Source organism: Trachinotus anak, unplaced genomic scaffold (genome assembly GCF_046630095.1).
Source record: "Trachinotus anak isolate AG129_WGS33_773 ecotype Australia unplaced genomic scaffold, CSIRO_AGI_Tana_v1 ptg000004l, whole genome shotgun sequence".
Classification (NCBI taxonomy): Eukaryota; Metazoa; Chordata; class Actinopteri; order Carangiformes; family Carangidae; genus Trachinotus; species Trachinotus anak.
In genome coordinates, this window is record NW_027273855.1 from 25668549 (window position 1) to 25696410 (window position 27862).

Sequence of the window (27862 nt, forward strand, 5' to 3'; positions counted from 1 at the left end):
TGCTGTGTTTTTATTCAATCACTCAGTCAGCTGGCTCTCTGACGTTACTGTTACTAGAGCAAGGTGATATAAAACTACATTGAGATGGTTTTTGTTTCTTAAAACCCACAAATATATCTTCTTATGGATGTCAACACTTCAGATAAAATACAGGAAAAGTGTAAAATATGGGACCTTTAAGTCTCATTGCATCATTAAAGTTGTATATCAGTTGTATATCAATAAATATAAAACAATATATAAAAGTACAGTTTATGTCACTATTAAATTGTTACATTTTTGCTGAATATTGCTGAATTATGGAGAATGAGCTGAAAAAAGTCTCTCTTGTGGACTTAATGAAGTGAGGATGTGGACTGAGGCAATCCAGATAAACTTAGATGTTACTCACCCAGAAAGTCCGTGAGTCTGCAAATGTGTGGAAGCGTGGACAGTTGGACTGAGTCCTGTTCCCCTGGAGCAGGGACTAAATGCAGACCTTGTCTCCTTCAGTCGAGACTAACAGTATAATGTTCTCAGGCATTTACCAAATCTATACATTACCACGGAAACAAATAATGATGTCATCATTATGTTTTATTATGTTATCGTCATGGTATCCATGTTATGGTGCTCTGTAAAATGTATACTAAGCATTTATTGTTTTATTGTGTGTGTGTGTGTGTGTGTGTGTGTGTGTGTGTGTGTGTGTGTGTGTGTGTGTGTGTGTGTGTGTGTGTGTGTGTGTGTGTGTGTGTGTGTGTGTGTGTGTGTGTGTGTGTGTGTGTGTGTGTGCGTGCGCACATATGTATGTTATGTATACATGTATATATGTAATTCTTTCATATATCATTTATATTGTTTAATTTTGTGGGGATTTTTTTTTATCTTGTTCCTGTTTTAGTTGCTTTCTAAAGTGTCCTTGGGTGTTTTGAAAGGTGCTTAGAAATAAAATGTATTATTATCATCATCACGTTATTATGGTTTATGGAGAGGTTCAGTGCTTCCCAAGATGCTCTCTGTTTATTTTTATTGGCTTGAATGGAAACTTTTGGTTGAACAAATTGAGACTAATGGTGTGTTATATAATTTGTTTCCTGCTGGTTTCAATGGATGGTTCCACTTTTGTATTCACTCATATAGAAACAACTGTATCATCATCAGTTGGTTTGATGGTTTCAATATGTTTTGATGTTGCTTAACTTGACAGATCTGATGACACAGGAGATTTAAATGCTTTTCATTTTTGGGTAATTTGGTTTAACTGTGGTTTGTTAAGTGTTTCAGTGACTGAATGTCAATGTCTCTGTTTCAGATAACAGGTTTTTTTTTTTAATGAAATGGTTCATTTCTGTTTGGTGTGATGCTGCTGTGGAGTCACTGTTGTGTCCTGTGGCGTCTCATCTAAAACTTTGTGTTTTGTACAGTCTGAGTTTTATTATTACAGGTTTCAGTGACACATCGTCTCAGTGGTGAGCTGGGATTTAATATAACGAGTTTCACTGGAGCTTCATAAATCTGCACCAAAGACCGAGGAGAATAGAAGAAGAATTTCCATAAATGCCACCTGATAAAAGTGATTGAATCCACAGCCTCACATTGAATTCAGGGTGACTGCAGGACAGGCTGCACCTACTAGAATTAACTGTAAACCTGGATTAACTCTTGTCTTGTTTTATGACTTTAAAGCACCATGATTTAAACCTGCTTGGAACTAAATGATTTATATTTAAGCTGCTCTTCAAATGTCACTTCAGTCTGTTTGAGTGCAGACAGATGACGAACACATTCAGCTGGTTCACCCTCTCAGCCTCCAATTTAAACTCCGATCACTGATCAACTTTAAACTGACAGTTGAGATGGTTTAAATAAATAAAAAAAATGTTTGAGGTGGATGGATCAAAATAAGTGAGTCAGATCCCAGAGGGACAAAACAGACTTGACTATCAATGAAAACTCAATGAGGTGTAAAATAAATTAAGTTGTATGATATTTTTTTTCCTGCAGGAAGCAGAGAAACTTGAGCCTCTCTGCTGAGCTGATACTGACATGAGCTATAAATTACTGCTACACGTAGTTGAGTATTAGATGTAAGTCTGGTTTAATCATGTTAAGGCTACTTTCTCATGCAGCCTGACCCAGGACACGCTTCTATTCAAACACAGAATCCAAAGAAAGAAAGAAAGAAAGAAAGAAAGAAAGAAAGGGTGTGTCCTTAGTGACCCTATGTGGCTGTGATATTAGTTACACAGCAGAAGCCAACATCACTGGAAGGATGACAACAAATAGCATGTGCACTAAAGTCCTTCCAGTGTTCAAAATAATGGAAATATGAAAATCTGCACTTTCCTTACAAACTGGCTGAACTCCATTTGCTCATGAAGATCATATGATATGGTTGAAAGCTTGAGGTTGTGTTATACGCCTTCATTTTCCTTACTTGGTTTTCGGGAGTAAAATGTTCTGAAACTGACTTTTCCTCAGAGGAGAGCAGCAGTGTGAGGTTGTGTCTAGTTTCTGATTCAGACGACATCACTTTATAAAAACGTGTTAAATCTCTTCCAATTTATAGATTTAAGCTGCAGTTTTCTGCCATTAGAGCTGCCGACGTAAAAAACTGCATTGGCTGCAGGATGGCCATCATCTTTGAGTAATGCCCGTCTGATGGATCTTAAAATCATACTTTTAGTTCATATAAAAATGTGATATTTAAGAGAAAAATATCCCATTTCATTCAGCATCTGTGAGGAGTCATTTCCAGCTGATTTGTGTCCCTTCCCTTTAGTAAAAATACCTACAGGACTAATTTTTTTGTTGTTGGATGAAGCAACTTCTCCTCTTACATAGAGAGATTGACTTTAAGACCTGTTTCCCTGAACAACGAGGGCAACGAGAGGCTGATGAAGTGATAACACGACCACAGAGCTGTAAGATCCAAAGTTCACCATCGCTTAAATTGTCTTTCTCTGGGGCAGCAGACCAGCGTTACTCATTCCTCTCCCCAGCGCCGCTCTGAGGATTTGAACCTGCGACCTTGACCTTTGGGCTGCTGTCGCCCTGGGTTGCAGGCTGCAGGCTCAGGCGCCTGCTGCTCTGTTATCTCTGCTCTGAGTGAACAGAGGAAAAAGAAGAGATGGAAACATCGTGACCTGCAGCGCAGAGACCTAAGTCGTCTTGGTTCGTGTCACTCTGTGGGCACTTACGTGCCTCTGCAAGGGATTATGGGGAATTGGTACATTTTATTGTTTCTGCTCCAATCAACTCTTTATCTGTCCTTACTCTGGTTTACTTTGTCTCTCATCTTCACTTCCTCCTTCTTCCTGTTCTCCTCGTCTTCTCTTCATCCTTCCCTCCTTATCTTAATTATTTCCCATTTCCACTTCTGTCTCCCTCCCTTCCCTTCATCTGTCTCTCTCACATCCTCATCCTCACTGTCATCCCTCACTTCCCACCTTAATTGCTGTGCCCACATGAGGACACAGACGGGCTGGACTCCACGTATTGTCAGCACTGGCTTTATTGTAAGGAGTGTGTATACAACGAGAACAGAGCAGCAGGAAAAAAAGACGCGAGCTTTGTTTCCCTTTGAGTGGGCCCTCCCAGCGGGGTCCAGTTATTCCAGCAGCGAGGAAATCAAAGAAACTCAGCTTAATGCCTCCCGTTAAAGAATGTGACACATTTGACTCATGAAGGCTGCAGGTGTTACATGGTCGAGGACATTTAGTGACAATTGGATTTTGAGCCACAAAGTGTAATGTTTTATGACAAAGGATGTCAGAAAATGCAAACATCGTCCATGTTTTTCAGTCTAAAGTCTTTAAAGGAAAAAGCAAATCCACTTTTGATGAAACTTTGCTGCTGCCAGAGTAAGATACTTTTTTTTTCCCTTTCTCCAAAACATGGTTCAGATCAGTGCACAGCTTTGTCCGTTTCAGCAGCGTACATCCAGCACAATCACAAGTACAGTTTTCTACTGATGTGCATCAGGACACCCACCCTGATTGTGTCAAGATGCATGCCATCACAGACTGACGCATGTTGCCGGGTCAAAGAAATGCCATTGTCTTACTTCCCGGACCTGAGGCGTGTTGACAGACCAGAAAAGCAGCAGTATTAGCTGTAACACTGGGCTGACACACCAGGCTACTACTTGTTCAGTGTTTCAAATGATGCCACGCTACACATTGTGTGTGTGTAGTGTTGCATGATTTGTGAGGCTGGTGTTATTATGCAGCTGTGGAGTCTAAACAAGCAGCCGCTGCCTCAAACTGTAGCTACATGTCGGGGCCGAGTGAAAGTAACAGAATCATTTGAAAGATCAAGAGGAAGAATCATCAGGTGACTTATTCACTTGTGTGTTTTTCTTATGTTATATGAATGTACTTTTGTTACACGTTGACTTTAGGTTTCTGGTGTTTTAGCACATATATGCAAGTGGCAGACAGTATGTACAGTACATGTTGTGGGTGTTTCCTATTGGTCTATTATTTACCGTGTAATCTGCCAATTCTGTTACCAACCTTTTGTGTATGTGTGTGTCTTGATGCACACATACACAAAACACACATACACAACCAAAGACTTTTGAATTAGATGAGTCAGTGATGAAAACAGTCGGGTTTGTGTGTAGTGTTTGTTGAGTCTGTGGGCAGCAGACTGCAGCAGTGCGCTGCTGTGTCTCACAGTCAATTATCGGCACATCTGATTTTCAGTCCACACTTAGAGCTGAGGGATTTATTCTCTGCTGTTAATTAACTCGTTGCTTCACGTTTTATTATTGATTATTCTCTGTTTGTTTTCAGCTGAATTGTTTGCAGCAGTTTGAGATAAAACCCCAGTTGCAGATTTTTTTTTTTTTCTGAAAATAAAAAGTTCGGAGATAATATCCTGCTCTGACTAATTATCTGATCCTTCTCTTTGGTTTGTTGTTGCTCACTGAGGTGTCGTCAGGTCTGTAGGACAGACACCGCCATTGTTTGTTTGCTTGTATGAACTAGTGAGCCTTTAATTCATTAAGCACTGTGTGTGTGTGTGTGTGTGTGTGTGTGTGTGTGTGTGTGTGTGTGTGTGTGTGTGTGTGTGTGTGTGTGTGTGTGTGTGTTATAATTGGTTTGGGGGATTACAGGATTGTGTGTTTGGTGGTCTGTATTTATGAGACTGTTACAGGTCAGCAGCTTTACATTAACCTGTGTGTGTGTGTGTGTGTGTGTGTGTGTGTGTGTGTGTGTGTGTGTGTGTGTGTGTGTGTGTGTGTGTGTGTGTGTGTGTGTGTGTCAGTTTGAATTCCCTATTACTACATGGATCAGTGAGCATATACGCATTCAGGTGTACTTTCATGTAATTGACTTTTTTGTGTGTATGTGTGTAAATTATGGGCTAACAAATACACGTTTGTGTGCCCCTGCAGACAGAAGTTAAAAAAACAAGGAGACACGACGACAACCAAAACAAATCAAGACAAAAAAACAAAACAAAAACAAACAGCAGATATGAAATATTGATGTAACAGGAGGAGGAAGAAGAGGAGGAGGAGAGGTGAGAAAAGAGGAGAGAGAGGAGAGAGGAGAGGAGGAGACAGTAAAACTGCCCTTTACCTGTGTGAGAGCTGCTCTTTCATCTTAGGGTGAACATCATCACCACCATCATCATCATCACCACAGTGTTTATCATCATACCTTCATACATCATTAGCTCAGTTTGCACAAAAACCTGTTTACAAATGTCACAAAACGTTCAGTGAAATGTTTCTGCTCTTGAATTCACTGGCAGCAGCTGAAGCTTTGACTCTCTCTCTACGTTCAGGCCCGATCAGCAGGTGGTTCAGTTTACAAACCAGGATCCTTCCCTAAACTAAACCCGACCACAGACTGTCCTGTGTTTGTTGCCCCCACCACTCACCTCCCGTATGACACAAAGAAACAGTGTTTTCTTAACTCAAGCAAACGTTGGCTGTGATCAGAGTCCAAGCAGCAGTTATGTTTATGTTACTTGGAAAAATACATTTGAACCATATAAATGTTATTTCTAGGAGACGTGTTTGGAAACAAGAGTCCAGAGCCGGAGACCAGCCGGGACACTGTGGTCCATGACTGACGATTACAGCTCTCAGTCACATGCATCTGGATCAAAGTGAATATGTTCATATTGTCTTGTTTTTTTTGTTTATATATATTTTTTTGTGTAAAGCATTTTGAATTATCTTCTTGTTGAAAAGTGCTGCGCAAATAAAGTTGCCTCTTGATATTCATCAAGAAATTAGGGGACTTGTTTTTCTATGATTTTTATCACTTGTTTGTTCTCTGTTCTGATTTTAGCCAAAATTATTGATGATATTGTGTTTTTAGTAATTTATCTCTGTGGAACCGACTCATTTATCGAGGGGCAGGAAAGCGTTTGATAACACACCTTGTTCCTGTTATGGTAATCGGGTCTGAATGGGCCAGGCTTATGAAACCAGGATTTAACAGACTAAATGGGGACACTCCTGATCATACACAACGCATTCATGTCATAAATTCACAGAATAAGGTTTTAATTTTAAAAAGAGGAAGTTGTTACTGACAGTTGTCAGTTCAGAGGGTGAATGTAAAGATCGACACGTGTACACAATAGACCCACATCCCAACCTGATGACCTGAACGCTGGAGAGGAATGTGAACCCCATCCTCTCTGTCCCTCCCTCTCTCTCCCTGTCCGTCCATCTCTTCTCTTAATTCACTTCCTTCTCTCAACCTCGTTCTCTCCTTTTTAATTCCTCGTCGTTTCATCCTCATATCCATCCACCCTTAAATCCTCAGAGAGAGGGACAAGAGACAGAGATGAATATGCATTGGGACAAGTCAAAAAGAAGTTAAGCTCTCAGGATATTCTCCTCTTTCTTGCCGTCTCATTACTCCTTCGCCTTCTCCCTAAATTCCTCGTCTTTTTTCTATCTTTACCTCCTCTGTCTCACTCTGTTGTAGTAGTGAAACAAAGAAAAAAAAAAAAAACACACACACATCAAACGTCCAGGTCTCAGCGCTGTGTTCCCTCTGCCTTTTCTTTTTATGCTTTTATACTCTTTTCATTTCTCTACTGTCGTTTCCACCGATGATTATGAGCATTTTCTGTTTTGTTCACCCTCATCTACAAAGTGTTAACACAAGGCTTCCTTAGCACATTCACACACTCATTGTTTTACCTCTTTCTCTTTTAAAAGAAGCCACACACACACACACACACACACACACACACACACACACACACACACTCTCAAGAGGATGTCAGAAGTATTTTGTCTGTCAGCTGCAGACGTCCCCTCTCTCTTTCACCCAGCGAAGTACAAAACACAAGGGAACAAAGAGAGAAAAGTTAAGAGGGAGGAGAGAGGGAGAACGAGGTGAAAGAGAGAGACAGATGGACATGTGGAGAGAGAGAGAAAACACAAGGCAGAATGAAAATGTCAGATTTGATGTTATTGTCTGCATGTCATGATTTCCAATCTACAGCTGCTTTGACTGACAGGAGGGGAGGGCTGAACTTGTTGTTTATGACCGAAAACAATGGAAACTAGAAAGCAGAGAGCTCAACCTCCACAGTCCTCAAAATCTGTTGTTGCCATGTAGAAATGTTGTTCATCTGCATCTGAATGGGAATGTTAAAGGTGGAGTAAGCGGTTCTAATCCAGAACACCTTTTCAAACTTAGGTGAAAGCAAGTAGCAACCCACTGTGACATCGCCCACTAGTTTGTGAGCCTTGAGTTTGTAATTGGGCCATCGCTATCTTGGTTTTTTGAAACCAAAAGAAACCATATTTGGACGAGAAGGTGGAGCTGAGAAGGAGTGAGGGGCAGATCTGAGCTGCTCTGTACTCAGGTTGGCATGTGTGGTACAGTCTGTCAATCACATGGTAGCCCCACCCTAATGCATACTCTCATCATGTTGTATTGAAGAAGACTTGAAACTAGAGATTGAGACCATGAGCTCACCAGGAAAACCTTTACTGAGGTAATAAATCAAGTGAGAAGTAGAGACATTTTCCCACAGACTTCAATACAATCTGACTTTTTTTGTAACCAGTAGAGTCGCCCCCTGATGGTCATTAGACAGAAAGCAGGCTTAAAGCTCTTCAGCGTTGGCTTCACTTTTCAGACCTGGAGTCTATGTCCATTTTTATAAACAGCGTGAAAGCTGTTGAGTAGTTTTATTAATTTCCTGCAAACAGACAAACAGGGCTGAGGAGAAAACCTCCTTGGTGTAATAGCAATAAGCAGACATTGGCAATGAATTGAATGCTCTGCTGCTTTTACAGGAAGTGCAACATCTTGTGAACCAAAGACACGCAAACCATTGCACACTGATACTCAAACTCAAAACATTAAGAGTCAACTGAGACAAGTAAATAAATTCCTTAATCCATAAAACCATAAAGTCAGAAGTCTTTTAAAGTTCATCCTGCAAACTTGTTGACAGCTCAGAAGTCAAACCTGAGGCGAGTATTTCCTATCAAGAGAATTCGAAAAGCTTGATTCCAAAATAAAAGCTTAAACATTAAAAAAAAGTAACACCTACAGCTTCTGAATAACTGATAAGTCAAATAACAGTAGTTTTAGAAAGAAGCTCAAGTCTTTGTTTGACCATGAGCTGACAGACTTTACACTCTGGACTTCAAAACCTCTGGCTGATGAATTTCAGTTGATGAATGTTTTCCTCCAAAATAGAAAGAAAGCACTTATTATTATTGTTATTATTATTATTATTATAGACTCTCAAGCATTTCATTAGTTTTCTATTTGGCTGGACAGAAATATGAAAAACAGAACCTTCAATCTAAATACTAGACTCCTAAAATCATCAAGGCAAATCAAACACAATCAAAGTGTAATGAATAAAATGTGGCATGTCATCTTCACATTTTCCTCCCAACAACTAAAGAAACCCTTTGAGCTCAAGTCGAGGCCAGGGAGGAGGGAAACAAGAGCAGAGCAGAGGCTTTGAGCTGTGAGTAGGTTGGTGATTGATTTATCAGGCCCTCAGAGCCTCGTTTCTCACCACAAACAGCAGAGGGCTGATCAGACGCAAGTGTAAATCATCACAACATGACAACGACGTACAGTTGACATGACTGCAGGCTGCGCACAGTGCGTTTACTTTAACTAGAAATTTACCGCCTTATTTAATTGTTTAATGTGTTTTATCCGTTTTATGTCATGGAGTTGCTGCAAGTGTTTCTGATTTGTTCATTGATTCAAATAAGTCTGATGCTGCTGATGTTGACAGCTTCTTCCCTGCTTGGAAACAAACATGCACATAGAAAGCTTTCATTGGCTTGGACATCATCTTCCTGTGCCAGAGACAAAACAATGGGGACAGAAAAAAATGCTGCAAAAACAAGTCCTCGGACCTGAACAACTTCGTCACCAGGGTTACAATAATAAACGGTTATGGTTTGGTTAGGTTTAGTAAAAGATCATGGTTTCAGTTAAAATAAGTACTTCTTTCACATTTGACAATCTTTGTTGTCATGGTTACAATAATAACAATGTGATAATAAAAAGAACAAACTGCTGGTTTCACGTGGGAATCGAACAGAGCTCTATTCTGGTCTGTTGACCCATCCATCCACCCCAACCTCCTCCTGACGTGGACTTTGTCGCTCTATAAACTACGTCACCGCACTTTTCCCTTTGCTCCTGTCATTATGATGACCACTAGATGTTGCCTCGCAACAAAACCTAACTATGGGTCATAGTAACCTGCTGCACAAACAACCTTTGAGCTTGTTTTTTACAGGAGGACAGTCTCTGCAAAAACAGTAACAAACATGGATGAGATGTGGCTTTTGTATAGAAATAACTCATCTTAAATCAAATTGTTTAATGTTTAAAGTCCCTAATGTTGGCTGAGTGATTGGGATTAGTGGCATAAGGTGTAAAATCAGGGGATCATTTGGGAACCATGAATGTCTAAACAAAAAATTTCAGCCAATCCCCCCAGCAGACACTGAGATACAGTGTGTTACTGAATAAATGAAAACTTTGACCTGATGGTGTCTCTGGATGAAAAGTCGGGGGAACAACAAAGTGATGAGGACTCTTCCTCTGGGGACCATGAATGATTTTACAAAGTTTTTTTTTAGCAAATTCATCCAATAGTTGCTGAGATGTTTCAGTTTGGTCCAAAGTGGTGAACAAAGTGACCAACATTGCCATTCTGTGAACAATGCCACTAGTTTGGCAATAAATTTAAGCTCAAACTCTCTTGTATACTCAAATGAATGTAAATCAGCAGAAAAAAACTTTGAAAAATTTTTGGATTGAACATATTACCTCTGATGTATTCTGTTTCGTTTACTCTTGACTCTAAAGCAGTTGAATGCAAAATTAGATCACCATTTAATACAACTGCCTCTGTGAACCAAGGTTGTCTTAACTATTGAGAATGTGCTCAAAGACTCAGGGCCAAAAGAGTCAGAGTGTGTGGACAAAAAGACTGCTGAGTTTAGCTGATAGTGTTACATCAGATACCTCGTGTTACATCAGATACCTCATGTTTTATTTCGGCGACATGAGCTTATGTGCTCTAATGGATGGTTCACAGTTCTACAGGTTAGGCCTAATAGCAGCAGAACTCTATTATTCCTTAGTCTACAACACTGTTCAACAAAAAGGACGCAGCAGGCCAAGAGCGATGTGCAATTAGCCAGAAAATGAAACAGAATGGCTGAAACTATGATTCAGAGCTGCTGCTGTGAGGCTCATTGTGATGTCGAAACTGTACCTGCCTATGTCAACCAGTGAGTTGAAATGAACTTCAACCGTCTGTGTTATAACTGATCACCACTTTTACTGGTGTCAGATTTTTGGAGATGTTGGAGAGTTAACTCCAGTTTTTCAGCCTCTTCTAACTCGTGGTTTTTGGTTATACAGCTGGTAATCAGCAGGCTGCTGTTCACTATCTGTCCAGCACCAAACAGCAGATCGATTATGTCTCTGACTAGCCGCAGAAGAAAGTGGAACATTTACCAGCCAACATGCTGGATAGACCAAACCAGAGGTACAAGGACGGCGAGTGTTGGACTTATATTTGTCTCATGTTTAATCACTACGATGTGATTCACAAAGTGTGCCACGTTCTGGATTTCCCATGTTGTCTTTGGGCTGCTAGTGCGAGGGGACGCCACAGCGGATCATCATCCCCATATTTGATTTGCTGTAGATTTTACGCCGGATGCCCTTCCTGAGGCAACTGGGGTTCAGGGGAGCCACATACCAAACCACCAACCCAGGGATCAGCAGCCAACCTGCTTTACCACCTGAGCCATGGCCCCCCTCCAGGTCCAAAGATGAATAAGATGAAATCAAAAGAAAGAAGGCGGAATAGGTTCCAAACAAAGTGCATCACTTCCTGGAAAAAAAATGGGTAATGCCAGTGTAAGAGCATAAAATGGAAAAGCTTTCAGAAGCTGAATACAGAATGAATGACTGTTGTGATTAGAGCAGACAATGAGTAGCAAAATGGGAACTGATAAAACTGATAAAATGTCAAAAATTGTTTCTGAAATTCTAAAACTGACTAAAGCACTGAATTTACGTCTCAGGCCCTAAAATCGTCCCTGCGTCTTAGTCTGGAGAGACAAAAGGTCCTCACATTTGGAGCATTTTCCTCACACACACACACTCACGCAGAGGAAAATCCAGAGAGACAGATCAGAGAGTGTGTGAGTTCAGAGAGCTCGGAGAGAGAAAACTAGAATCCACAGCGATACAACTGTTCCTCTGGGCTTTGAACATAAAGTTCACACACTCGAGAAGAACGTGTCTGAATGTGTTTGTATGAACGAAAGGAAGAGAAAGACCGAAAGAGAAAGAAAAATCTGGGTGTCTCTATGTGTGTGTGTGTGTGTGTGTGTGTGTGTGTGTGTGTGTGTGTGTGTGTGTGTGTGTGTGTGTGTGTGTGTGTGTGTGTGTGTGTGTGTGTGTGTGTACACCTGCAGGGTACATGCTAATAACATGCACCAGTGAAGCGCACGCTGAGATAAACTAACAAACCCTGCGCAGGCCCGAGTCCATGTACTGTCCCAGATTACACTTATCTAATCTATCCAACCATCCATCCATCTATATCCATCCCTCCATCTGTCCATCCATCCATCACCAGTTTTTGGTCATTAATCTTCACTGAGACAATGAGGAGAGCATGGACATTGAAACTAAACCAGAGACCGACGGGGACAGAAGGGAAAATGTTTTGGGGCCAAGACTGAACTTTATGCATCAGTAAGTCACTGACGACATGATAAAGCTGCCATTTAGGTGATGCTAGTGGAGCCTGAACTGACCAAGAAGTCCGATAAGATGTGACTGACTAACTGTACTGGTTTATTTATACCACACACTGGTTTCCATGTGCAACGTACTGCTGCTTTCTCATTCTCACAGCAGCTGTTAGTCAACTTCAACACTTTTTATGCTGTGGAAATTTCTGCAAGAAACACAGACTTTCCTCCCAAGAAAAAGTGTGTATATATATATATATATATATATACACACACACACACACACACACACACACATACATACATACATATACACACATACACACACACACACACACACACACACACACACACACAACATTGTGAAAAGGTTCGAGGACACCAGTGACATGACAATCTAAAAAGTCCATGGCTCACATGAGGTTAGACAAACAGGCCTGGTTTACTAAACCATCCACCCCAGTGACCATGACTGTTCCAACAGTGCTGAGCAGTTATTTCATCCCAAACCACAATTATTTGTTATTTTTGTGCAAGAATCTGACCAAACACTAAGTTTAGTTAACCATAGTGTGTGTCTGAGAAGCCTGTAGCTGCATCAGATGAGAAAAACACTTAGGCATCAATCTAAAGGCCAAGTACAAACCATCTGCTGTTTCATTATGAGAACTTTCTGAGTTTGAAAACATGCAAACCCACAGAGTCTTGATGGTGATTGTGATGTGGATCATTTGATGCTGTTTAAATAAACAGGACAAAGTCTTTTAAAATTTAAGTTATACACACAGTATATTGACAGTGCAGTGTTTCCAGAGAGGGAGCAGCCAGACAATAATATTGATTCTGCAAAGCTCTGGATTATGTTAAATTAATGTTAAATGTCAAATGTCTAAAATCTTTACTTCTCTACAACATCCACACATGGCGCTGCAACACAAGCAAGGTTTGGAAAATATCATGGTTCAAAACACAAAAAAGGAAACATTGATCCCAACTCACTACATGAAGGGCACTGGTTCCTACACCGACACCGACTGTCGACTTAAATCAGGAGGTGAATCCTCCAATATGAAGCTAATTTCTAGGGAGATTGTGCTTTTTGTCTAAAAATGGGCGCTCAGATTGTGACCTGATGAGCAGGAGATAAAACAGTATCAGATATTCTTCTATGTGATGATTAGAAAACATTTCATTAAGCATGAATGTAAGAGCACAATACAGTAAAAATACACATAGAAACCCAGAGGAGGGAGGCTAACTATAAAACCTCCATTCAACAATAATCTAATTTAAATTGTAAAGCGGAGATATTCGGACTGAGCAGTTAATTTAGAGCAAAGGGCTGTAAAACAAGATGAACTTTCCTGCTCCCTGAGGAGAAACTGGGTCATTACAGCTGCTCTGAGGCTGAGATGGTTCACTGTTGAGGAGGCTGAGGACTCTGCTGAGGATGTTTAGACACTGAATAACTGTGATCCACTCACCAGCAGTCAGAGTGATGTGAATTAGATGTGTATTGTACCTGTGTCTGTCTCTGGCTATCTTTCCTTTCAGCATGAATGACTACATGAAAAGGTTTTGTGGCATTTTTCATGTCAGTTTGTGAGTCAAACAAACTCCAGTTCAGCTCCTCGTACATCTGTAAACTCTGATTCTCACAGAAATGGTCTGTTAGATAAGATAAGAAGATTTTTAAAGAAGATTTTTGTTTGGTTTTGTTTCTCTACCAGAAGCTCCACAGAAGAGGCTCAGTCTGGCTTTTCACATTGCTTTGCACACTTTTTTGGTTTTGATTGATTTACAGACTTCACTAGTGAACACAACCAAACTACTAGAACAACAGACAGTTTCTCCTCATTCTGTCAAACTATTTGAGTTTTTAAAATCCCCCTGCTTCAGCCTTTATGTGTGTCATCAGTTCACTTCTTAACTTTCTGTTTGATAAATCAACCACAGAAATGGGCTGTTTGCTCTCTCCCGTGCTGACTGCAGTTTCAGGGCTTTAAGGATGGTGTGAATTAGGGGTGGGACAAAACATCAATACAGGAATATATTGTATTACTTTTCCTGTGATGCATTATCAATTCACTCGTGCCAAATACTGAAATTTTCATTAAAACATTCTGGTACTCGACACGGACTCCCCCCTCTTATTATACATCCAGAGTCAGTATTTCATGACTCCTTCACAGGGATACTTGGTTCTCTAAAGTCAAAAGTCTCTCACAACGTTCTCAATAATATAATACACAACATTAACACTACACATAAACACACATGTATACACTTTAACGACTCAGCTCTGTGTCAACTGCCAGGCTCTACCTGAGCAGGTCTTTCACTCTCACACACCTGAGCATAAACACACACAGGCTCAATGGCGGGGAGTGGACCGGTGAACAGGCTGCTGCTGATGAAGCTGAACGCAGACTGAACATGATTCTTACTTTCTGCCTCACAAACACCGGGATGTATCGAAGATGACAGGTTGTTTTTTTCAACCTCTGATAAGATCCAGGATCAAGGAGTGTCTGCAGAAATAGTGGTCATTGGGTTAAAATAAGTACTTCCTCAAACTTAGACGATCTTTGTTGTCATGGTTACAAATGTGGTTAACTTTATTGAACGGTCATGGATAACAGGAACAACTTAAACTGCTACTTTCACATGGGAATCAAACAGCGCTCTTCCTGTGTTTCGATCCGGTGTTGTAGATGTTGCCTAGCAACAAAAAAAAAACAACCTATTGACTCATTTATTTACAGGACAGTCTCTGAGTGTCGTAGAGTCACTGTATCGTGATACCATCGTTACCATGGGCAACAGATCGAGAGTTACTCTGTGATTCCCACCTGTAATGTGAATTATGTTGCATGTGACAGTTACACAATAACTGATGATATATCCTGAAATGAGACTTAATCAAAATAGTCAATTATTCCACAGTGAATTAATTAAAGGTTGTGTGTAGGCTGCTGTTTGGAGGTTAATCTGTGATTTAGTGCTTGAGTGGCCGTATGTGTCACTTTAATGGATGCAGGTTTGGATTTGTAACTGATGTGACAGTGCTATATATATATATATATATATATACACACACATACATACATACATACATACATACACACACACACACACACTTTCATATCCACCGTCCTGTCTCTGTGTTGACTCCAGGTTAACAAGTAAAAAGTAAAAGCAGAGAGACAAAGACTGTAAACAGAGAAAGAGAGAGAGCAAGTGACAGAGACAGATTGGATGACAGGGGCCGATAGCAGGAAATGCTAGATCCACACACACAGACACACACACACACACACACACACACACACACACACACACACACACACACAATGTGATTGACAGCTCCCTCAAGGGCTGTAGTGAATTATTCAGTACAGTCTGATGGACCGACAGACAGGAGAGCATGCAGAGAGACAGAACATCAGTCAGAGACAGAGACTGAGAGGAAGGTGGACAGTGAGACAGACAGACACACAGACAGGTAGAAGGCTGTGGATCATCAAAACTTCCCTCCAGGCATATTTTTATTCATAATCAATAACTCTATTGAATTTTACATAAACTTATGTACATTTACAGTCCCAGGATTTCAATTTCTTAAGGAGACATGTTTTGAAATTCAATGTGTTCCTTCACCTGCTGCTGGCCACCACTGAGGAGAGGAGTTACAACTCTGACACACAATCAACAAAAAACAGCTTGCAGGGAGCAGCTGGCCAATCAGCTTACAGCTAGTGGTGCCTGCTACCCTCTGCTGTGTCCCACTTCCATAACTGTATGCAGGATGTACTATATGCTAATCTTCCAAGTGTACTTTTTATTTTATTTTTTTGCAGTTAAGTGTTTCACTAAGGATGTAAGGACTGTTTTTTTTAAGATCTTTGTATAGATATCTTACTATCATTCATATTTTTAGGGTGTTTTAAAACCTGAGTTGTTTAGTTGAATCTTTTGTTGAATCTTGTGTGGTTGATGTGTTTTGGAAACGTGTACTGACTTCAATCTGATGATGTATTAACATATGTCTTGTGAATGTTGTTTAACTTCAGTTTGCTGGAGCCTCCAATGGGCAGAATTTTAGATTTTCCATCTTAACAAAAAAAAACAAAAAACAAAAAACTGAAAAACTGTTAGAGAGGGAGCCTTAAACAGTTTGTGTCGGTAGGTAGACAGTTTCATTTTTATTCTATTTCAGACTGACTGGTGAATCCAGAATCAGTATTTGGGTGAAAGATCATATTTAAAAATGTTCAGTTGTCGCTCTAACAAAGGTTCTGAAAAATTTGGGGAATGCACCAACTGCAGAGACAAAAAGAAATATCTGTGAGAGGGACCTTTGATTTACCACATGCCTTTGCACAAGTCTATTAAACTGTGTGCGTGCGTGTGCGTGTGTGTTTCTGTATGACTTTCATGAATCTCTCTCTTGTCCCTGCAGGCCATTGGATGCTGCAGGATAATACCTTAAGGGCAAAAAAAAAAAAAGAAAAAAAAAAAAAAAAAACATGCAGAGAAACTTTAAAGAAACCTCTCCAATCCTGTCACAGCAGATGACTTTACCAAGAAAACCCAGAGTGAGTCAGACATTCTGCAGCCGAGGCAGGTTGTTTATGGTATCACAGGGTTAAATGCAATTGATAATCTACTGTTTGTCTCATCATCATCACTGTCTCTCTCTCCCAGCAGAAATGGAGCAGCTGCTGTTTACTATTTACCCCCTGATCATCTAAGGTTGTACTAAACTTTTCATGATCTCCAAGAAAACCTTCAACCAGACATAGAAGCAGACATCACTTTCTCCTGTTGCCATCTTTCAGGAGTGGAAAAGAGCCTTGGAAATTCTCTGAAATTCCAGCTTTAACAGTTTCACATGTTGAAAATCAAGGGAAAGGTCGAGGTTTGGTATTAACTGTTTATAAAGTCTGTACATGTTTTTGAAACATGAAAAGTTTGAAAACATTCTACTGAGAGCAGGGTGAATTGAAAATAAATGTCCAAACCAGATTTAAACTATGGCTAATATTCTGCAAAAAGAGCAGCACACTTTTGTGACTTGAATGTGACAAAACTGTGTTCAGATTTGATGAATCCTACCTTCCAGCTGCAGTTCCCAGAACCTGAGAGCCTTTCCCTGCTGCATCTGCACTGTCTCCTGACTTTGGACCAACACTCTCTTCTCCTCCCTTGCTGCAGACAGTTCATGTTTTCTTTAGTGGTACAAGATGAAAAACCGAAGAGTTCCACATTGTCCAAATCAAATACCAAAAAAAAAAAAAAGCTGCTGCCTTGTGATTATTGCTTCAACATCACTCAAACTGCAGCCACTTCCAGCCTCCCTCTCTCCGGCTCTGCCCAGGTGTGTCACATCAACAGGTAATTAACAATCAGACCACTCCCCCTCATTATGATGTCATCTCTGACCTCTCACACTTTGCTCTAAGAAAAGACAATCTCTAAATTCTATACACACACATATTGTCTCAATATACCGCTTCTCAACTTCTGTAAATACTTTTAAGAAACATCTTTAGACTGAACTTTTTTCTTTTTTTCTTTTAAATTATCATATCTTCGTATCCTCACTTTTATTGAATCATACTGGAAGCTTTTTTTTTTATTTAGTTTTTATTCAAATTTTATTCCTATTATTGTAAACTGTTTAATTGTATATTAAGGCAACCTTTCAATTTATTTGTGTAAAATACTGTAAATGTTTCTTATATACAGTATAAAGCTGAGCTGCATTCTATGTATGAAAGATGCTATAAAAATGTATATTATTATTATTGTTAAATTTTACATTTTGAAAATAATTTTTTTTTTTTTTTTAGTATTTTATTTTAAGATCTTACTTGAGCTGCCTCACCACCATCCAAAATTCATTTTAATTTCTGCAGCTGCAAGCAGCACAATGCATTACACAAAGAAAATAATTAAAAATTACTTTTTTAAAATTTTAATTAAAATTTTATTTTTGAACCTTTGCCATGTGAACACACTGCAGACTCAAAACCTGCTTAGAATTAGTGCAGAGTTTGGAATACAGTATGTAGTCATTATCATAACAGTAATCATCAGTGTCTCTTAAAGGTCAATGAAAACTCAAAGTAGAAGCAATCATTTGAGAACCGGTACAAACTGGAGCATTCTTCAGTTTGCCATGGAAACCTTTGCAGCACATCACTGAATCAGCAGTGCAGGGCTCTGTGAAAAGGCCGGATGCTAAGACAAACGAGGATAGATATAGTAGTTTGGCTTTGGCCCCCAAAACACTTCATCTGCCCATGTTTATATGATGAAAGGACAGAAACAAAGTTCCAGGCCTGAAAAAAGGCCAAAGTTATATTTTACAAGTCTACAGAGGACCACAGATTGTAACGGTAAAAGATCTGACAGGACGACCTGCAAACATTTTTCCTTTTATTGACACGCCTCCAATCACTCGTCACCCCTGGCAGCCACCATTTAAAGAGTCTCTGAGTGACAGGCCTCGTAATTAAAATGAAAAGTAAGAGCAATATTCACTGAGAGTCACTTCATTTGTGAATGAACAGCGAGGTGACCCCTCCTTGGACACACACACACACACACACACACACACACACAGAGTCAGACACAGATTTGACTGATTCAGCGTATTGAGCTACACTGAGGCTGCCAGTTAGCCACTCGGGCTGATTATTAGCTGCGTCCGGACGGGCACAGCTAACAGTCAGACCACCTGAGCTGAGTGACCATTTGGAACCAATTCAATTACTTCTCTCTGGGATTGATTGATCTGGTCTGGCACAGACAGGAACCAATTGGATTGTCCTAAAAACTGCAACGTGGCTGACCATTGACGCTTTGTTGGTCTCTCCACCTGCCTGTCCGCCTCTCCATGAATCTGCCTGGCTGTCAGGCTGTCTGTTTGTCAGTAAAGGTGAAGATATTCCTTCATACTTTTAAAAACAGGAAGAAGAAAGTCTGATGTGGTTACTCTTTATAAAAGCCACAAAGTTTAGTAAATGTGGTGTCAAATAAGAAAAAAGCAAATGTGACTTAATTAAATGAATGAAAAGGAGCCAAATCTGTAAGACAAAAACAAAACCAAAAAAACCCAAAAAACGAACTAACAAATATAACATCAGGTGATGAGAATACAGTCTGTTGCCATGCTAGTAGCTCTGTGTGGCTGCAGAACTTAGAGACAGCTGAGCTTTGAGCTAAATGCTAACTGTGGATGCTAACATGCCCACAATGATAATGCTATCATGCAATGCAGAGTATGCAATGCATACTCATTGAGTACTGTAATAGGCAGTACCTTAGTAGGCACTTCCGAACAGAGCCATAAGTTCTATCTGAATTCAGGGGCTGTATCCTTCGTAGTCGTCATAGACGGTGAAGGCTGAGCTGGAATGAGACAGTCTGGTCTATGGAGGATTTTCGCTTTTCATCACCAGCCGTGACCGTCCTCACCGTTGCGTTGCAAAGCATGGTTTCCTTCACCTAGCAACAAACGGTTTTAAGGCCTGTGGTTTTAACATTTGTACCCTTAGCTGAGCTGAGACCCAACACTTAATATAAAAAAGTGTAATCCTCAGACTCTCTGTCAGTTTTGACTGCTTTCATTACCAGCGTGCAATGAATCTTGGGATAGGTGAATGATCCACCTGTTGGATCCTTCGTTGCCCAGGAAAATAAGACTGCATTTATCAGCTGCTTTTGAAGGAGCCTTCGAAATGGGACAGCCTAATCGCGCCATGATCGCAGCCTTTGAGGGATGAGCCCCTGAATTGGGACACAGCTATAGTGTGTTAACATTTGCTAATTAGCACTGAGTACAAAGTACAGCTGATGCTAATGGGAGGTCATTAGTTTGGTCATAAAATCAAATTCTGATCTGATGATAGGTCGAGATGAAAGATTTACCAAGTGGACCTAAACGGTGGACTGACCAACAGACCGTCATTCTCATCCCTAATTCCAGTATTGCTGGAGAAGAGCTGCTAATAGCCTGTATTTTGTAAAAATTTTCAACATTTTCAAATATGAACACAAGGAAACCAGAGTAAGTATCACTGACTGCGGTTGCAGTGATTCACACTGAGTACATTTTAGCCACTTAGCTAGTTCGTCATCCAAGGTGATGAAGATTTGAGTTTCAAATCTCACAAAGTGAGTCACATAAAATATAACAAATATAAATATAAAGCTGTTTGTTTCCTTTTCAACTGAGGAAAGAAACGCACAGTCCAATTTTCAGATCTGGTCAAATATTAGAAAGCCAGTACAAATACAGTACAAATATGATTCTATAGAAACACATCTCAATAAGTGACTTATTGGTTAACGGATGGATGTTCTCAAGTCAGTTTTATTTATATTTGTGTGATGACCTTTCTGTTATGTCTCAGTTCTAATTAGCACCTTTACTCATTGGTATAAACCAAAAGTCAAGGTTAATAAAGGTCACTATTACTAACGAGTTGTAGTCAGTTTATTGTTTTAAAATAAAAAAAAATCAATTAATCCTTGTACACATTGTTTATCATTAGTTTATGATCAAGATAAGTTAACCAACGCTCTCTAAAAATGCTTTATCTGCTTCAGCTTCAGTTAGAGATTCCCTACAATCCCCAGAATGCCTTTCAATGACTGCCAGGATAAAGAAATGTGACCTTGCTGCTTTTCAGCTTTGGATTTTAAATGTAGCTGGAGAAAAATATAACTGCAGAGCGAGACTCTCCAGTCGAGAAAAAGGTGAGTTGACCTTGATTAAAACCTTAACCTGTCTTCACACTGCAATGCATTCTGGGACCTGCCCTGCTCCTGCAGCTGTGAATACTGGTCTGTGTGTCTTTTCCACACATGGTTTGTTAAACATCTTGGTAAAATGAGGGATTGACATGAACCTGATGTTTTAGGTCAATAAAAAAATCCTCAGCTTCCCACACTGATGCTGAAAATACCTTGTAAGGATCAGTAATATTCAGAAAAAAAAACATGTAAAACAGACTGTAATCTCCACTATGTTCTTGCTTCCCTATCAGTATTTACACTGATTTACATGGATTTATCCTTTAATGAGTGACAGAGAAATGTAAGATAAAGACAGAGAAAGATAAAAGTCAGCAAAAATAGGGATTTTTCCTTAATCCTGTGATTTGAATACCAAAAAAATAGAAGTGGCTCAGTGGCTGTTTGCTGATGGAATCTTTGAGATGTGTCTACACAGTGATTGGAGTCGGCCTGTGGTAAATTGAATTCATTGGATGTGATAGAAAGGCACACAACTGAGCAATTGGGGGCGGAGGGGCCTTGGTAACAGAGGTGGCGAGGAACCCGATGTTCACTCTGGCCGAGCTCCAGAGATCATGTGTGGAGATGGAGAAACTTCCAGAAGGACAAACCATCACTGCAGCACTACACCAATCTGGGCTTTATGGCAGATTGGCCGGATGTGAATGAGACATGAACAGTGGTGATGCTAGATTCTGGGGGGGTCCCAGGCGATGAAGCCCATCAAAGACTCCCCACCACCCACATGCAGACAATTGGCAGATGTTCTCCAAACACTTCACATGCAGGCAGAAGGTAGATGCTAGCTACAGCTCATATCATCAGGGACCACACTTAGGGGGTTTAGGGAAAAAAGCAATGCACTTAATAGTGTCCATATGGGAGGTTTAAGGAAGTTTATAGTTATAGTAAAAGGTTCCAATAGGAGGGGCCACCATTGGGGCCCCCCAAACATTTTCCGATTTGGGTCTCCTGATGATGCACCTCTGCACATGATAGAACCTAAAGGACTCTCAGACTGTGAGGAAACAAGATTCTCTGGTCTGATGAAACCAAGATTGAACCGTTTGAATTCAAAGCGTCAGGTCTGGAGGAAACCACTCGCTGCTCATCCCCTGCCCAATAACATCCCAGTGGTGAAGCATGGTGGTGGTAGCGTCGTGCTGTGGGGGTGTTTTTCACCAGCAGGGAGAGGGAGACTGGACGGAACAGAGTGCTTAGGTCTTCAGACTGGGCTGAAGGTTTACCGTTGACCCTAAGCACAAAGCCAAGACAATGCAGGAGTGGCTTAGGGACAACTCTGTGAAAGTCCTCCAGTGGCCAGAGCCCTGACTTGAAACCCACTGAACATCTCTGGAGAACATCTCTGACAATGTCTCTCCACCGAGGTGCAGCTAAGTACTGGGTAAAAACTTCTGTCAATGTTTTACTTCAGTTTTCCTTTAATAAATTAGTTTCTGTCTCCACTTTGTCATTATGGGATGTAGAGTGAGTGGTGATTGATGAGGGAAAAAATGAACTGGAAAGATTTGAGCGTGAGGTTGCAACTTAACAAAACATGAAAAATCTGTGTCTGAATAATTCCTGAATTCACAAACACACACACACACACACACACACACACACACACAACCATCTACCCAACCTCTTCTGTGAGACTTTATACGGCGTCATAAAAATGTCGTCATACTTAAATTTTTGCTGTACTAACAGAGAACAGTTATTATTCACACAAACACAAGAAGCTGCCTTCAGGAGAACTTGGAAAAATTGCAAATTTTTTAACTTATTACTAAAGCTGTTGTTGCTTTGGTGAAAAAAGTCTCTGCAAATCACAACAGGGTATCCAAGAGGCCTCACATCTCTTGTATTTTCGGTGTGTTTTTGCAAATAAATGTTTCAGTCATTTACTGGTCTGCAAAACACAGTGCAGCTATTTTCAGGTGTGTGTTACTCGATTTCAGGTGTGTGCCCTCCTGCCAGTGTAGTCAGCTTTTTCTCTTACAGCTGTTCTTCTTTCTCTCCATTACTGTGTCTCACCATCTCCTCCATGCACCGGCTCTGTCAAACTGCTACGATGCAAAATGATGTCAAATATCGCCAGGTGATTGACACGAGACGTGAGCTGAAAATGTTCTACCTTTGAGATTTCACATGTGCAGGTGTCATTCCTCAGGACTGGATTTTGCAGAACGAATCACATGGTTCAGATGTGAATTAAGAAAACATCACTGTTCACATTTATTAGAGGATTGAATCCACATGGGAGAGTTAAAAAAAAAAATCTGAACTGGGAATTCTCAGCTGCAGATGACTCAAATCTGATTCACACTGGGCCCCGTCCAAGTCTCCCGGCAGCAACTATCACATTAAAACCAACTCATTTCCATTCTCCAGCTCTCAGCATCTTATTGTTGTTCATTAATGCAGTTCATTACTGAGTCTGCATGTAATTATACTCACGTGTGAATTCCCACATGCTCTATTTCAGAATTAGTTGATGTAATGTGAATCTTTATTTAATTCTCAGTCATTTCCTGTCTTCCTCCACCTTGACAGTGAGGTCAGATGTCACCTGCAGCCCGGGGTGCCTTGCTCAAAGACACTTCAGCAGGGCAGTCAAAAGTTGCTGCCTTTGACCTCACAGTTAAACCAGCAAATAGTCATGTTAAAAGGTACAGGCAGCTCGTCGTCTACGTTCTTATCGGGTGATTAAAACCTTCCTCTGTTTTCCTAAAAGATGAAATAAATCACAACGCAGAAACACACGACTTTCCACATTAACACGACAAGTGGGGAAAGAAAAGAGCTTCTTGCTGAACTGGCAGCCTTACTGGCGCTGGGAAATATCATATTCAATAAAAAAGTTTTTTATTACATCACATCTGAGAGATTTTTCTGTCAGGCACTGCAGGGCAGAACATGAATTTAAAACTGTTTTCAGAGTGTGTGTTTTGAAAGGTTTCCTCTGTTACCACAGAACGTTACACTGCTGTTTGTAATGCCTCCGCATTAGTGCTGCTCAAGTCTCCATCTCAGGCTGGAGTCCGACTCCCAGACATTTTTTCTCTAATCTCAGACTTGCTTGTTTCTGCCTCCGGTCTCTCTGTATCAGTCTTTGGTCTTGACCAAACCCATTTGACTTTTTTCTTTTCCATTTTTCGGTGGGTTGTTTTGGTTTTCCTGCCCAGCATCACTGGCTGACAGGCCGACAGGCTTGTCTGCTGTCAATCAGCTGTCAGTCGCCACAATCCTTTAATATTACTGGTGCAGTTAATGCTCATATTCTGTGGTGCCTCGTGAATGTAAACATCCTTATTTTAGATGTGTAGTTATGTGCAGAAATGTAATGAAAGATACAATAATTTCATAGGTACTGTGCATATCTAAGTAGAGTAGTAGAGCATCATTAGACTGTTACTGCTGCATCAGTGTGTAAACACATTTTTACTGTTGTACCTGGTTGTGGTGGAGCTAGGTCTAAATACAGCCTGGCTGTTCCCAGCTGAAAGGTTGGGGTCCCTGCAAAGGGTCACAAGATAAATCTGAGGGTTGTAAGATTAATGGGGTTGGAAAGAAGTAAAATGTACATTCATTTTGCCATTTTCTCGTGAATTATTGGAGGGTTTCACCTCAATGGGCCTGGAACAGCTATTGAAATGAAAGCATCAGTCTTAATGGTGGAGCTGCTAACAACTCATGGACATCTGAAATGTGACAAGGGGCCCCAACTAGACACTCCTTTTTAGTAAGAGGTCACAAGCAAAAGAGATTGAGGAACGCTGATTTACACCATAACAATGTGATATATTGTATATGCTTATCATTTATTTTTCAATGTAAAACCTTAATATGAAAAGTAACTCATAACTATAGCTGACAAATAAATGTAGTGGAGTAAAAAGTGTCATTATATATGGCCCAATATATCAAGCAGTAGAGTTTAAAGCAGCCAAAAACAGAAAGACTTAAGTAAAAGCACCACCAAATTCTGCTTAAACACAGCACCTGACACTTCTATCAGTCTCAAATCCTCAGACTTCAGCTTTTCTCAGACACGACTTCAGTGGACTGTACAACAATCGTACTACAACCAAGGCACTGCATCACAGTACTTGTACCTTGTGTTTACGGACATCTACATATGTATTTCCTACATCTGTCATTCTATTGAAATGCTTCTTAAAGAACTTCTCTTGTGTGATTTTCATTGAGACGTAGAGTTAATGTAGACTGTGGTTTCATCAAATTTATGCTGTGTCTCATTTGTGATGAACTGCCAACTTGATGATGTGCGACCCTGAGGAATCAAGACGTTAATCATGCTTCACAATGTTTGAAAAATTATTAAATTCTAGAGGCTGAGCTGCTGCTGTGAAACTTTCATATTCAAGTCAACACCTCGTCTCACATGGAGTGAGTGTGGTTCTGGGAGAATTTTAATCAAAGCAAGCCTCACATCTACACACAGTTCAAAGCATGGGATAGGACATTAGCTTGGATGTGTTATGGATGGAAGATTTTGCCCGTGCATCCTCTCGTTTTACATTTTATCCGTCTGGCTGAGCTCACCCAAAACTAGACTAGAGTGTGGAGGGGAGGAAAAAAAAGGTTCAGTTTCAAGATCACTAACATGACAGGCAGCCAGAGGAGAGGAGCAGCGGGGTCTGACCCACACAGCTTTGATAATATTCCTGTCAACATATCAGGACCATGACAGAGGCATCAGGGAAAGAAACTGCATGTTGGAGCTCAGTGACTGTATGCACCCGTCCAGATTCTGTCACCGCCAGGACAAGAGGGGCAGATGAATAAAAAGGCTCCTGGGTAAGTAATTCATATTTTTACTATTACTGTTACAACTGTTGTGAGAGAGTGAACACCAGAAATTCAGCTTTTAGGCAAAGAGCCTCTGTCTTCCCCGGTGGATTTCTGCACATCCCTGTCACCTGTCAATGTAGAGGAAAGGCAGTATTTCGGGGGGGGGGGGGGGCACACATGCACATGAACGGACACAGACGCACGCACACGCAGACACATGCAGAGAGCACCTGCACACACGACCTGGGACTGTAATGCTCACATGTGCACATAGGCTGTCAAACACACACCAGCACGTATGCACACACGCTCTCATGCACGCAAGCACACCCCTCTTGTTCCCCACGCCACCCCAGCGATCTTACCTCCAGACTTGCCCCAGCTGCAGGACATGGAGCACGGTTTGAAAGACCCACATGCAGACGGTGCAGCATCTTCGGGGGGGACCGACTCTAACTGCCGTCGCAGGCGGGGCAGAAGACGTGTAAACCGGGGTAACATTCGCGGCGTTCCCCGCCGCCGCGCTCCCACCGCGCTGGTCGCTGTCCTTGGTGCTTAAAGTGTTGTCGCCCGCCTTGGCTGCTCCGGCTGCCGCTCCTGCCGCTCCCGCGCCGGTTCCGCTGCCACTCGCCGCTCCGTCCCCGCCGCTCAGATCCGAGTAGTCATACACGAACCACCTGAAACTCAATACCTGGACGACGGCGGAGGGCACCACGACGAAGACGAGCGTCAAGCCGAACCACCAGTAGTCGCCTCTCAGGTAGTAGTCGGCGGCCAGCCACAGGTCGGTCGCGCCGTCGGAGAAAAAGACGAGCAGGGCGCAGAGCACCCAGCAGCAGTCCAGCAGGGTGTAGGGTTTCCCGCCGGCGGCGCTGCAGCGGGGCCGGGCGGCGGGGTTCCCCGGCTCCGAGAGGCTCCTGGGCGTGTTGTCATCTTCCACAGACACCGCTGCTCCATCCGACTTAGCGGCCATGTTGGTTAGGATAGGAGAGAAAGACAGAGAAAGAGGTGGGGAAACGGGAGAGAGAGGGAGAGAGAGAGAAGGGAGGGGGCTGGCCGTGTGCAGGAGAGAGAGAGTGAGAGAGATTACATCATAACTAGCCTCATCATCAGCCAATTAATTGTGAGGCATCATTACTAACAGCGCTTTTAACACCATGACACCAGCGCAATGTTTCCAGGACATTCAGCGTGCAGACAGAAAAATCAAACAACTGTGACCTGCAGGGCTTTTATGTTTTAGATCCTATCACTGGATTTATTCCAGTTACATTATCCTGTCCCCGCAGTCGCTGCTCTCCGCTGCACATAACAGGACTGTTGTTAAACTCACATTATAGTGGTTTTATATGGGACCCATCATTTCACTGTGAATGCTTTAAACCGGTGAACCGGTGTTTTCTGCGCTGGTTCTGCACAATAAATCAGTCAAATGAATGTTCAAATGTGCTGTGGACTAACTCAGAAACATAACCTGTGAGATTCAGAGAAAATGCATTCAACAGTCTTAAAGGAAGTAGCTCACAGTGATGGAGTTTAGTGAAGAACACAGAAAGAGATAGTTAGCACAGGATTTATAGGCGTCCTCACAACCACAGGGTACCATGCAAATAACATTTTTACTAGTCTTTGATGATCTGACATGAATTCCAAGAGTAGCCTACAGTATTTCAAAAGTGCAAAAGTTTAAAATAAATTAATTAATTGCAAATGATCTGGAGGATTTTGGCCTGTATCAGAAAATTCGAGCTGAGGGAGACAACGTAGGTCTTTATTGGTTGTCCAGTTATTGGCAGTATAGTTCTGTTAATTTAAAGGACATCTCTTTAGTTTACCAAAATGAACAACACATCTGCAATTTGAAGCTTAATTTATGAACTGTAAAACCATGAAACCAGGATTTCTCTTCAGGGTAAAGGTGTCCTGGAGATATGGGTCAAAGTAAACGCTGCATTTTGAACAAATCAGACAAAATAAATAGACTAAAATGTTTTTGCC

General features: G+C 41.1%; 1 protein-coding gene across 1 annotated transcript in view; it reads right to left on the reverse strand.

Moving 5' to 3' along the window:
- Window positions 1–26837, reverse strand: part of xkr7b (XK, Kell blood group complex subunit-related family, member 7b) — a 69659-nt gene extending 42822 nt beyond the window's left edge. The window contains exon 1 of the mRNA XM_071477478.1: window positions 26230–26837. Within this exon, the coding sequence (XP_071333579.1) occupies window positions 26230–26837 (608 nt within the window). The remainder of the gene's footprint in view (window positions 1–26229) is intronic.
- Window positions 26838–27862: the final 1025 nt, after the last annotated feature.